Source organism: Betta splendens, chromosome 1 (assembly GCF_900634795.4).
Source record: "Betta splendens chromosome 1, fBetSpl5.4, whole genome shotgun sequence".
Classification (NCBI taxonomy): domain Eukaryota; kingdom Metazoa; phylum Chordata; class Actinopteri; order Anabantiformes; family Osphronemidae; genus Betta; species Betta splendens.
The window spans coordinates 2,442,704-2,454,846 of NC_040881.3; the positions used below are offsets into that span (position 1 = coordinate 2,442,704).

At 41.4% G+C, this 12,143-nt stretch overlaps 1 protein-coding gene across 1 annotated transcript; it reads right to left on the reverse strand.

Moving 5' to 3' along the window:
• Nucleotides 1–6,681: 6,681 nt before the first annotated feature.
• Nucleotides 6,682–11,173, reverse strand: LOC114861587 (trypsin-like). The gene is made up of 6 exons (XM_029160995.3): nt 10,092–11,173; nt 9,340–9,526; nt 8,958–9,161; nt 8,396–8,457; nt 7,677–7,822; nt 6,682–7,596 (listed from the first exon to the last, which is right to left on the reverse strand). Exons 1-6 carry the CDS (start codon nt 10,327–10,329, stop codon nt 7,393–7,395), a joined length of 1,041 nt encoding a protein of 346 aa, XP_029016828.1. The 5' UTR covers nt 10,330–11,173; the 3' UTR covers nt 6,682–7,392.
• Between the last annotated feature and the right edge of the window lie 970 nt (nt 11,174–12,143).

Consider the following 12,143-nt stretch of genomic DNA (forward strand, 5'->3'; position numbering starts at 1 on the left):
CCCCGCGCCCAGAGTGGGACCCACCCCCAGTCCACCACCCCCACACGAGCGGAGCGGAACCGGCCCTATCGGCCCGACCTCATCCCCTGGCACCACAGCGGCCTGCAGCACAAGGCCAGCAATTGGTGGGGGTCAGCAGAAAAGAGACCACCCAGGCAGACGATCAACGTACCCCGGGCGGAAAACCGGACCCCCCACACTCCAACCGCACCACACGCATACAAACTCACACATACATACATACACCCACACGTACAACACACATCATCACATCAACACACACACACCATAAACTCTCTTACAACAAACTAGTCAATCATACGTGAACCAATGCACAATGGTTGCAATGCTCAGATACATTCTCGCACCCACACCATTCGCTTGGTCACATTCGTGGGGAGGGTAGGTCTCCGGCCTGCCGTCCATGTGGCCCCAGGCAGGGACCGCAGCTCCTCCCGAGCCCCGCCCAACCCCCCCAACCCGGGAGAAGCAGAGGGCAGCAGAAAAGGCACCCCAGAACCCTGCAACCCATCTTGGACGTGAGTGTCTGGAACTAAAGTGCACTGAAGGTGGGTGACACCTCCAGGAGCACGACCGCTGGATGACGGTGGTGCAGCCAGTGGTGGTGATCTCTCACCAGGGCCAGTGGGCCACAACTGGCCTCAGCCCCAGGCCCCAGTGAAAGAGCCCACCCCCAGCCCTATGTGTATGTGGCTAAGTATGAGGAACTTTGGGAGATAGCCAATTCTCCGAGGGGTCCAGTAGACAGAGCCATCAATGTGAAGGCTCCGTCCACTGGCCCCCCCGGAAGGAGCCCCCAGATTCCTGGACGAGTGTGCAATTAAAACTGCAGAGCATCCCACTTGGAAGGGACGGAACCACTTCCCGGTAGCCCCGGTCCCTCCATCAGCAGGACGCCCCTTGCAGACCTAAGTGGATGAATGTGGAGAAATGTAGTTGGGAAGCAGAGCACCAGGGTCTGCAGAGCCAGGTTCCCGACTGGCTCTGCGACCCATCCCACCGCCCCCCACAACCCCCAGTCAGGAAGAGACAGCCGAGACCCAGGGACCGCAGTACTACTGCCCAGGCGCCACATGCAGCGCAGCCAGAACCATCCTCACCCTTTCTTTCTTACCCATTCTCTCGCTCAAGTATGCCCATGCTTGCCCCGTTTACTGCTACACTCAAACTCACACACATACTCTGCGGTTGTGCATTGAGGGCCAGCCTCCGCCCAGGGCCCAATGAAGGTTGTAGCCTGAGTAGTCCGCCAAACCCCCCCGCAATAGGCCCGAGCAGTCACCAGAGGGCGTCGGACCGCTGGGGCAGGTAGCGCCCCACCCGAGCAGGGGCAGCGCACCAGGGGAGAGACACCCCTCCGGGCACAGGCAGGCACTCCCGGAGGGACTCCGTTCACCCAGGTCTCCACCCCCAGGTCTGCCCCCCGCACACCAGCAGGGAGGCCCGCCTCCGCTCCCCGGACACAGGCACACGCCAACCCTCAAAATGGCCCTACTCCGGAAGGGGACCGCTGGTCTCAGCAGCCCCCATCTCCCCGCCGCAGGGGACCCATGCGGACAGCCCAAAATCCACCAGTCCCGTTGCCCTGGTTCCTTAGGTAGGCAGGCACCCCCAACCACCAGTCACCCCCCCACCACTGTGCCAGACATGACGCAGCACCCGAGCCCCACGCATCCTTACCTGGAAATGGAATCAATCAGAGTATAGTTTTGGTCATTGAGTTGATGAAGCAGACAATATGTCTAAGGTGGTATAACCTAACAAGCTGTTCAGGTACTGAGTAATGCTTAATTTTTTTTTGTTTCCAGTTCATGAGGATGATTTTCTTTGCGACACAGAGGACAGAAAGAAGTGTGTGTGATGAGTTTGTCTCTATATCAAGCCCACTTAGATCTCCTAGAAGACAAAGTGCAGGGGCTGCTGGGATTGGACAGCTTAACTGGGTTGACAGGTGTTCACATACTCTTTGCCAAAATTGCTGCACAGGTGAGCATTACCAGAATGCATGTAGGAATCTATCTGCTGTGTTATCTGTACAGTGAGGGCAAATATTTGAGTTTGTGAGACCCATTTGGAACATCCTTTGTCCTGTATAGTGAGTTCTATGAAGAATTTTGTATTGTATTAGTTGTAAATTTGTATTTTTTGTCATTCTGAATAAATTAGAACATATGTTATTCCAGAACGTGTAATCAGTGGTGATGTTGAGATCAGCTTCTCATTTAGAGATCGGAAGGCTCACTGTCTGGTCTACATTGGAAATTAAAATATAGATTTTGGATACTGTCCTTTTCCCTGATATATCAATAAATCGCTCTACTACTGGTGGTGGTTGCATGTGGATGACAGTATTCTTACTTTTTGCATTAAGTATTGACTTTAGTTGTTGGTATTCTAGGAAATTGGCACTAGTGATTTCATAGTGGGACACTAGTTCTTCAAAAGAGGTAAACTTGTCTCTTGTGAAAACATGTTTCAGATGTGTTATCCCTTTGATATGCCAAGTTGGAAAGTGTATTGCTTTTTTGTTTTGTATGATGTCTGGATTGTTCCAGAGAGGTGTGTTTTGGCAAAGAGTAAGCGAAGACCCATTAATTTTAAGAAACTTCCACCAGGCTTGCAGAGATGCTTTTATGCTAATGTTCTGGTAACAACTATGATGTTTGATTTTGGTGCTGATAAAGGGCAGATCTGCAACTTTAATATTTCCATATTGCATATATTGCATATAGGGCAGATCTGCAACTTTAATATTTCCATATTGCATATATTGCATATATTCCATATAAATGTTTGTTCAATGTCTATCCAGGAGGAGTCTGCTGGCATAGGTTTTATCCATTTGTGGATATGGTTCAGTCTATTGGCAAGAAAATAGTGGTGGAAGTTACTGTAGGTAGTTCTAGGCCGCCGCAGCGTCTGGATTTTTGAAGAGTTTTTAAACTAATTCGTGGTGGCTTGGTTTTCCACAAAAACTGTGAAATGTAGGAGTCTAATGTCTTAAACCACGCATGGGCTGGCTGAGTTGGAATCATTGAGAATATGTAATTAATTTTTGGCAGGATCATCATTTTTATGGTGGCAATTCTTCCCATAAGTGAAATGGGTAAGGACTGCCATCTTTTGAGGTTGGCTTCTATTTGTTTTAATAATGGATTGTGGTTTAGATCAATAAGCTCTGATAGCCTAGACGACAATTCAATGCCCAAGTATTTAATGTTCCCTGAATGGAGTGTGGTAGAAGAGATGTTAGTCACCTTAAGGTTAAGTGGTAGCACTATAGATTTGGTCCAGTTAATAGAGTACTCTGAAAGTCCCGAGAATTCATCTATGAGGCTGATAGTTGTAGGAAGAGACGTCTGTGGCTCCAGGAGAAACAGTAACACATCGTCAGCATATAAACTTATTTTATGATTTACTGATTTGGTCGGTATTCCACCAGCTTATGGATGGTGACATAATCAATTAAATTGATTAGTCTGTTCATATTGTTTGTTGACTGTCTACCTTTAATGAAGCCTGTTTGATCAGGGTGAATTATATATGGAGTGATTTTTTCTAATCTTCTAGCAAGTGCTTTACACACTATTTTTAGATCTACGTTTATTAGTGAAATTGGTCTATAACTCGATGGGAGTGTAGGGTCTTTTCCTGGTTTTTGGAGCAGGCTTATGAAGGCAGAATTCATATTTGTGGGTAATGAATGTTGTTGTTTAATTTCAGCTACCATTTTGTAAAAGCTGGGTGCCAGCATGGACCAGAACTCTTTATAAAATTCAGTTGGGAATCCATCTGGTCCTGGAGCATTTTTATTGGGCATCTCCTGCAGAGCTTCATGTAGTTCTGCCAAAGATAACAATGAGTCTAGAGTTGTGGATTGTTCTTTTAGCTTTGGCAGTTCTAGTTTATTCAGAAACGCCTCTATGGCTGAGGTGGATGGATCTATTTGGGACGTATATAACACTTGGTAAAAGTTTTTAAAGGTATCATTTATTTCATGGGGATCACGAGTAATGTTGCCTTCCTTATTAGTTATTGAATGGATGATTTGTTTTTCTTTATTGTTTTTTAATTGGTTAGCTAGAAATTTACCACATTTTTTAGCATGGTCAAAGTTCTCCCAGCGTAATTGGTCTATCTGAAACTGAGTTTTGCAATCAATTATATTATTTAATTTCAGCTTTAGATTCTTTAGGTCTTCTAGGATTCTATCATTGGTTGGAGAGGCAGCATATTTAATCTCTAGAGATTTTATTTTTTGCTCTAATTCTAATTCAAGTAACATGTCCTTTTTTTTCTTGTGTGATGAATATGAAATAATTCTACCGCGCATAACTGCCTTCCCAGTCTCCCAAAGAACACAGGGTGAGATTTCCGGTGTATCGTTGATTTCTATAAAGGTTTTCCATTCTCTCCTGACATAACTGATGAAGTCTTGATCATTGAGTAATGATGTATTAAACCTCCAATTCCTGGTTGATGGTGTGGCTGTCTTAATCAACGAAATGGACATTGGTGCATGATCACTGATTGTGATAGAGTGAATATTGGTGTCAGAGACATCTTATATATTGTCAGAGTTATTTACTAAAATATAATTTATACGGGAGTGAGAGTGGTGAGCTAGGTATATTCCCTGGATGTAGGATGAAGAGAACGCCATGTGTCACAGAGACCAAAGTCATCCATGTACTGTTTTAAGGTCTGTACTGATTGCCAGTTCCTGTTGCTCACAGCTTTGCTTAGCCTGTCCAACTCTGGGTTAAATACTAAATTAAAGTCCGCTCCTACTATAAGTTTGGAACCAGAGTGAGCAGACAGTGATGTGAAGAAGCTGTGAAAGAAAGAGGGGTCGTCAACATTTGGGCCATACACATTAGCTAGCACAAACAACTCTATTGGTGCAGAGAGACATTCCACCAGAGCCAGAGAAAGAGGTTAAAAGGCAGAAGCAACTTGAGGATCGTGGGCTCTTTGCATCACACCTTCGTGGTGTGTGCACAAAAGGAAAACTCTCTCATCTACTTCTTTATGGAAAATTTCCACCACACAAGCAAATACACAACCAAATATATTTACACTGATTAGATTCTTAACTAGATACTTAACTATGTGAAGGGGATTGAGTCATTGTGGACTTAAGAAGTGAAGAATAGTGGATTTTGACTTTCAAAAAGATCAACAATGTTTATATTTCTGAGTGAAACTGACATATTTCTTTATAAATGAATGGGGAAAAGAACAAAAGACAAAAATGCAATCTTTCTGTCAGGATGCGGTGGAGAGCGGACCCACATGCACAGTGCCAGAACACGAGGTAGGTGTTGAGAAAATCAGGGTTTATTCCTGTAATCACTGTCACAAACAGTCCAGGTCATACACGATAGAGCCAAATTGATCCAGGCGAAGGTACAGTCAAGGGACAGGCAGGACTCGGCGGTCAGAAAACAAACATGATCTTGCACAAGGTGACTAGACTGGGAACGCTGGAAAGTGGTACTGAAACTCAACAATCTGGTAACTGGCTATGGTGAGTACTGGTGGTTAAATACAGAAGACTGATTGCTAAATTATTGACAGGTGTGCATGGTGAACCGGGAGTGACAGGTTACAGCTGTGATCTGGGAGAAACAGGAAGTCCATAAAAATAAAACAGGAACTAGAACATGACAACATGGATGAAAACTCAGACCTTTCAAAAAAAAAACTGGAAACAAAACCAAAACCTGACAATTTCTTGTATAGATGTCTCACTTTTATTGTAAAATTTAATGTGACTTCATTGTGCACTCAAAAAACCCAGATTTGGTGTATGTTACATTAACATAATTTTAAAGAAATCAGAATATGCTAGTTTTAAATAAGCTTATCTGCACTACTACTACTAATATAGTGAGAGTTCATCGCGCGAGCGCGGGATTTTCAAATACAGTATCAAATAACCGACATCAGTGTTGTTCCTCTGTCGGTTTGGATGTGACTGGGATTTTAGGATTCAGAGGCATTCGTTCAGGTTGGTCCTCCTGATGTTCACCTCCAATGGCCATTCTGTGAAAATGCCCCATTCTAGAGCTGAGAAGAGACTGCAGGACAGGGAATCACCTGCTAGTGTCGCGTCAGATTCATACATGTCCACAGGTTGTTTAAGGAAAAGCAAGCAAGAGGGAATGAAAAGACATAAGACAAATAGACTTAAGGTATTTGGAGATGCAACGAGTGCAGCGTGACTGTTTCTAGTACATACGACTGTTGCAAACAGAAGGCAAGAAGTTATTAGAGATGAACCCTTCATCAGGAGTTGAAAACCAGATTACCAGCTCTCGTCTGTTTCTGAGGTTGGTCAATTAATATGTGTATGTGTACAATGTGATTGTGATCAGGCAAACAAAATCTATTGATGTATCAAAAAGTATTGTTTACACATTTGCCATTCAGTGCATTGATAACTTGTACTTTTTTCTTCTTAATTTAAGAATAAATTTAAGAGAACTACAACAGTTAGTTCTTCATGCTGGATGGTTATTCTTCAGACCTGAATGGATGGTAAGAATGTTTTTTTATTCAATGTAAATTTAAAATTTGATAGTGATTTATATATGCTTTAAAAGTTGTAGTGTTTTATATAACATCATCCACTTTTTTAATTTTACATTTCAGATCGTGGATGCCATGAAGAAGCCATTATGGAGACAATGCTTGTCATTCACAAAGATGCAGAGGCAGATGATGACCCTGAAGATGTAGTCATCGTTTCAAGGCCTGGATGAGTTGGGTCGTGTCCCACCTGCTGTGGTGAGGTTGTTTGCTCTTGTATATGCTCTCAACCTCAGCTACCCTCCACTAAAAGTTGTTTGAAATATTGGCCGAATGCTGTATGTACAATACTGGATCTTAGTGACATTTTGTAGCTGCCTTTGACATTTGAAAGCTGTTTTATCGTTTTTATGAAGCTTATAAAGTATTCTAACCAGTCTAAATCCAATGTGCTTTGTGTCTTCTCCAACCCACACACCAGCTGGGGATATATGTTAGTTTGCATAATAGAAATGCTGTTTCAAAGATGACTTTATTTGTATGTAATTTTGAAAAGTCAATCTTGGCACAAAACATTTTATAACTTTACATTGGTTGTGGTAATATAGCATAATTTATTATTTTAATTATTTAAATTTATTAACTTGTTGTTACTACCCTATAACATTAGGTAACAAACATTAATATCATACATGTTCAAATAACCCAAGAAAATCATGTTCGATCAATCATAAAACTGAACCATGGACATTAGGTAACATTAACACCAATATACTGTATCATGTTGCTTCATCCTGTTTACATTTGGTTCACTAAGCGAAATTGTTTTTTGCTATATTAACCCATTCTATTTCGAATTCCTTTCCAGAATTTTCTTATCTTCATCCACCATTTTTTTTCATTGAGGGTGTCTTTGATCCATTTCATGTAAGGACAGACCTTCAAGAACGCATGTGTCTCAGAATTATCATGACAGTCAGGGCCATTTGAGACAACAGCGTGTATCCTGTTATTGAACACCAGTCCACCACCAGAGTCGCCCTGAAAAATAAATAGGTAAATATTAGTTTGCCTGGATGCATAAAAGTAGATGGGAAATGATGGACACTATGTCTACTCACTCCACACGTTTCCCCTGCATGGGGTTCTGCACAAAGCCAGTTTCCATATGGCTCATTTGGCATACATGACTGTATTGATGCTTGATCTTTCTTACAGTCCTCAACTTTCATCTCCGCACACTGTAGTTGATCTGGTTCACTGTTCACTAGTGAAAAACATCAAGATAAAAAATGACTTTTTCTTCAGTGTACATAAAGCACATAAATTAAATAATTCCAAACCACTATTTGTTTATTAGACAGTGATCACTTTCTGAAGCTGGTGGTTTCCACTTGAAGTTACAGGAACCAAATTCGTTTTAAATGTGCCACATTATGTGAATGTGTGATCTTATAAAACAGGCCACTGAGGACCACAGAATGTGTCTGTAAACGTCCTGCTGAGGAGGGGCACAGTGTGTGTCTATGGTCTGTCAACACTGATGTGGAGGCAGTGGTTGGTCAGAGTCTGGTCAGGGGCATCGCAAGGAGGAGAAATCCTCCATTACTGTTTGAAGACGGGATTCTATTAAACAGGAACATGCAAAACAGCAGCAGGTGCAAATCTAAACTTGTGTTTGTGTCCATACAGAGCTACAGAAAAGATGACTAAGGACTTTATATCAGTCAGTACTTTTAACAACTGAACTACAACAACTGAGAAGTATTCCTTATACAGTAGTATTACCACCATTGTAACCTATATATAAGTTAATAATGACTTTTATTAATAGCCTTACCTTCATGATACGTTGCGTTTAATTGACAATTGCCATACCCTGCTACTTCAACCAAGTCATTTCTAGAAAATGAAAATAGTGAATAAAGATAAAAACATATTACTACTGTAGCACAATATTATTGTAAGACACAGCTTTAAACATACATTTACACTGATTAGATTCACTATTTAACTATGTGAAGGGGATTGAGTCATTGTGAACTTAACAAAGAAGTGGAGAATAGTTTCGAATAGAATAGAACACTTTCAAAAAGCAGATCGAAAAGATCAACAATGTTTATATTTCTGAGTGAAGCTGACATATTTCTTTATAAACTTTAAAGTCTGTCAGCTCTCCAGGTAACATTTTACATTTCTTTTTATGTATAATCATTTTTAATATTAAATTGATTAATAGATTTATGTATTGTTTTTGTTTTGTATAAGCATATTTAATATAACTCATCAAACATCACAACATAATCAAACACAGTAATCCTGGAAAATTAATGAATGCAACCGAAAAATTTCAATGCTGCATATATTTAAAATGAAGTTGACACAAAAAACAGAAAACTTACACGTTAGGCTCATATTTGGCAGAGCACTTAGGAAGCTGTATGGGTTTGATGCCTGTGATTTTCTCAGGCAGCCGCAGTAACATGATGTCATTAACATTATTGTTTGTGTCTTTAAAAGGGAATATGTCGGCTTGATTTATTTCCATTTCCTTCTTATTGTTACCTGGATGAACTCCTACAATCACATTCATAGCACCAGAAGTCCTACAAGCAAAAAGAGGTTAGAGGGAAAAATCATACCTAAAGTGGTACAATTCCTCTCTGTGTGTATTGGAAACAACAGTTTAGAAACTACAACACTTTTAATGTGAGCAAGTAAAACTAGGAGTGAGTTTTATTGTATAATGTTTCTGGTTTTAAAATCAAATTGTGCTTTTCTTACCATGCTGTATTCCAGCAGTGAGCTGCAGTCAGAATCCACCGATCACTGATCAGAGAGCCACCACAGGTATAATAACCTTTACCATCATATGGTCTTAGTCTGACATGGTACCGACGCTCAGATGGGGAGCAGTGTCTACCTCCGTAGATTCTTTTCTGCAGATGTCCAGCTGCGCTCACTGAAACAGCTTAAAAACCAAGTACAGAGTGAATGTGTGATGAAGTAGTGTTTTCAGAATAGAAAAAGTTATTTGTCAGTGGCAGATGTTTTAAATGTAGATATGTTCTAGTAACTAGTAAGTTTAACTTTTGTTAAAAAGGTCCAAGAACTGAGGCCAACACTTTAATAAATCAGACATCAGTCATGAAGAAACTGCTGCTTTCAGGTTTTTCTAAAAAAACAGTTTTAAACATGACAGTGTAACTCAGAATAAGTGTTTCACTGAGAAAAACAAACAAGTCTAAAGCATTAATACATTTCAAAAAGATTTGTGCCATATTTGTTTTTCAATTCTGCACAAAGAATAACATTCTTTTCCCGACTGTTTGTGCGTCTCACTGTTTTCTTTTGTGGCTGCGCTGCCAAACAAGTTTCCCACTGTGGATCAAACCAAGTTCACCTTATCTTATCTTATTTTAAATTTTAGTTGGAGTTATGGTTTATTTACCTGTTGTGTGACCTAATATCCACGAGGTTCATTTCATTAACACAACATTTATTCAAAGACACACAAACGTAATACTAGTACTCACTGATACACAGGAGAAGAAGTATCTGAAGAGAAGCCATGGTTCTCAGAGTCCTTCCAGTCTCTGCTCTGCTGAAGGTTTGGCTCATTTTTATATTATTCTGTCCTGCTGAGCCACCAATTACATTATGACAAGTTATCACCACAACCCCATTGGCTGCTGGTTTATCGACACTTAAACAGAAAGAAGAAGTATCTGAAGGGAAGCTATGGTTCTCCTTCCAGTCTGGTTTATCTACCATTAAAACACAGTATGTAACAATATTTTACTGGACAAAGACCAAAAGGTAGGTAGGAAAGAAAAGACATGGGGACAACATTCCTCCAGGTCAAACCTTCCATGGAAGGAACATCTATTGCCAAGTGGGTCAGACTGGTAAAATAATGGAAAATATCAAAAACTTTAGATTGTTTTCTTTGTTTTAATATGATCCACATAAAAAATAAAGCTGGAGCCTGAGGACAGTGTGTCCAAAATAATGCAAACTTCACTATTAATCATAAAGTACCTCAAGTTATTTGAAAATTCTGAGGACAAAGAACACAAACACACAACGCCTCAGTGACTCATAGTCTCACATCTCGTGCAGCTCTTTACAGTGATTCGACTGATACCTGGCCTTCAGCTTTCACCAGCGCATCAATAACAGGCGTCACATCCTGAGTGGAGCCAACTTCAGAATGTGAATCAAGTGGCTGTGTGAGACTTCAGTGCAGCTTTGTTTTACACTCACTACAGAGGAAACTTGCTCATAAAGATGTGGTTCTGAACCTGCACAGCAGTTTTGCAGTGAGGGCTGTAAAGTTGGTGTCACCTGCAGGAGATTCTGATTAAATGTGTTCACGCCAGTTGCCACAGCTTTTCCCGACTCACCCTCAGTCTGTTGTTTCAAGCTGATGGTGACGGTGCAGATCAGGCATTCACGGTGAATGGAGTCTTTCTCCAGTTCACCAAAGCCCTGAAAGCATTGCTCAAACCTCCATAACAGTCCTGTTATTTATCTTTGTGTCTTCGTCTCTGCCACATGTTCGGTCGCACACGTCTTTCACACAGGGGAAGCTGCGTCTCCCACAATGACGGTCCAAAAATCACATCCTCCATTTGCAGATTGCACCTTTTCTCTTTGTTCCAACGCCTGCTACTTCCCTGTCATTGAGGGCGACCATCTGTATCCAGGCCGACGACGGGACCAGTCCGTCAGAGTGGACCGAACCAGGAGCGGACGAGAGCGCTGGAGACATCAGCTGAAGTTTGCTCAACTGTCACATGGGTTATTTACCATGAAACGTATTTACCATATTTACTGAAACGTAGCGTCTAACACCCAGACAGGCCGATAAAGCTGCTTGTTTTTTCTTTTAGTAGTTTGTAGTTACTTGGGTTCTGAACTTGTGTTTGGTGACCTGTTGTCATGATGCTGGATGAACTATGCAAACAAACACGAGCAGCTAATGGAACCAACTTTCAATCCTGCTGAAAAACATCAGGACGCTGGTCCCGTTTTAACCACCAGGTGGCGCAGCGTTGATTAGAAGCCTCCAATGAACTACAGCGTAACTGGGGTCCGACTGTTCATTTCTACCTGTAACACACATATATTACACCAAACCTAGTTTACTATTGAGTATCTGTTGTAGCTGCATTCAAACTGAGACATTATCCATGACTAGTCGTTCTATGGGTCATTCCTGTATCCTCTGTTACTCCAGTGGTTGAGCTCAATGACTGTTGGTGTGAGTTTGATCCCTTTTTATTGCTTTTACTATGCAATTTTTTTCTGTGCATTGTTTTCATTCTCCTCCGCTTGTTTATGTCTTTTAATAGCACTCTTAAATTCGTGAAACGATGATAAATTGTGTCCCACTGATTAAATACAGTCAGTGGCACAGACATGTTATTATGTGACCTATCAAACTGTAAAGGAGGTCCGAGTTAAACCTTTAAATTTAAGCTGTTGTGCTTCACTGTGACCACACGAGGGCAGTGTTGCTGCCAGAACAACCATTCAACAACAGATCAGTTCCACTGTTCTCATTAAACAGGTGACAAATACCG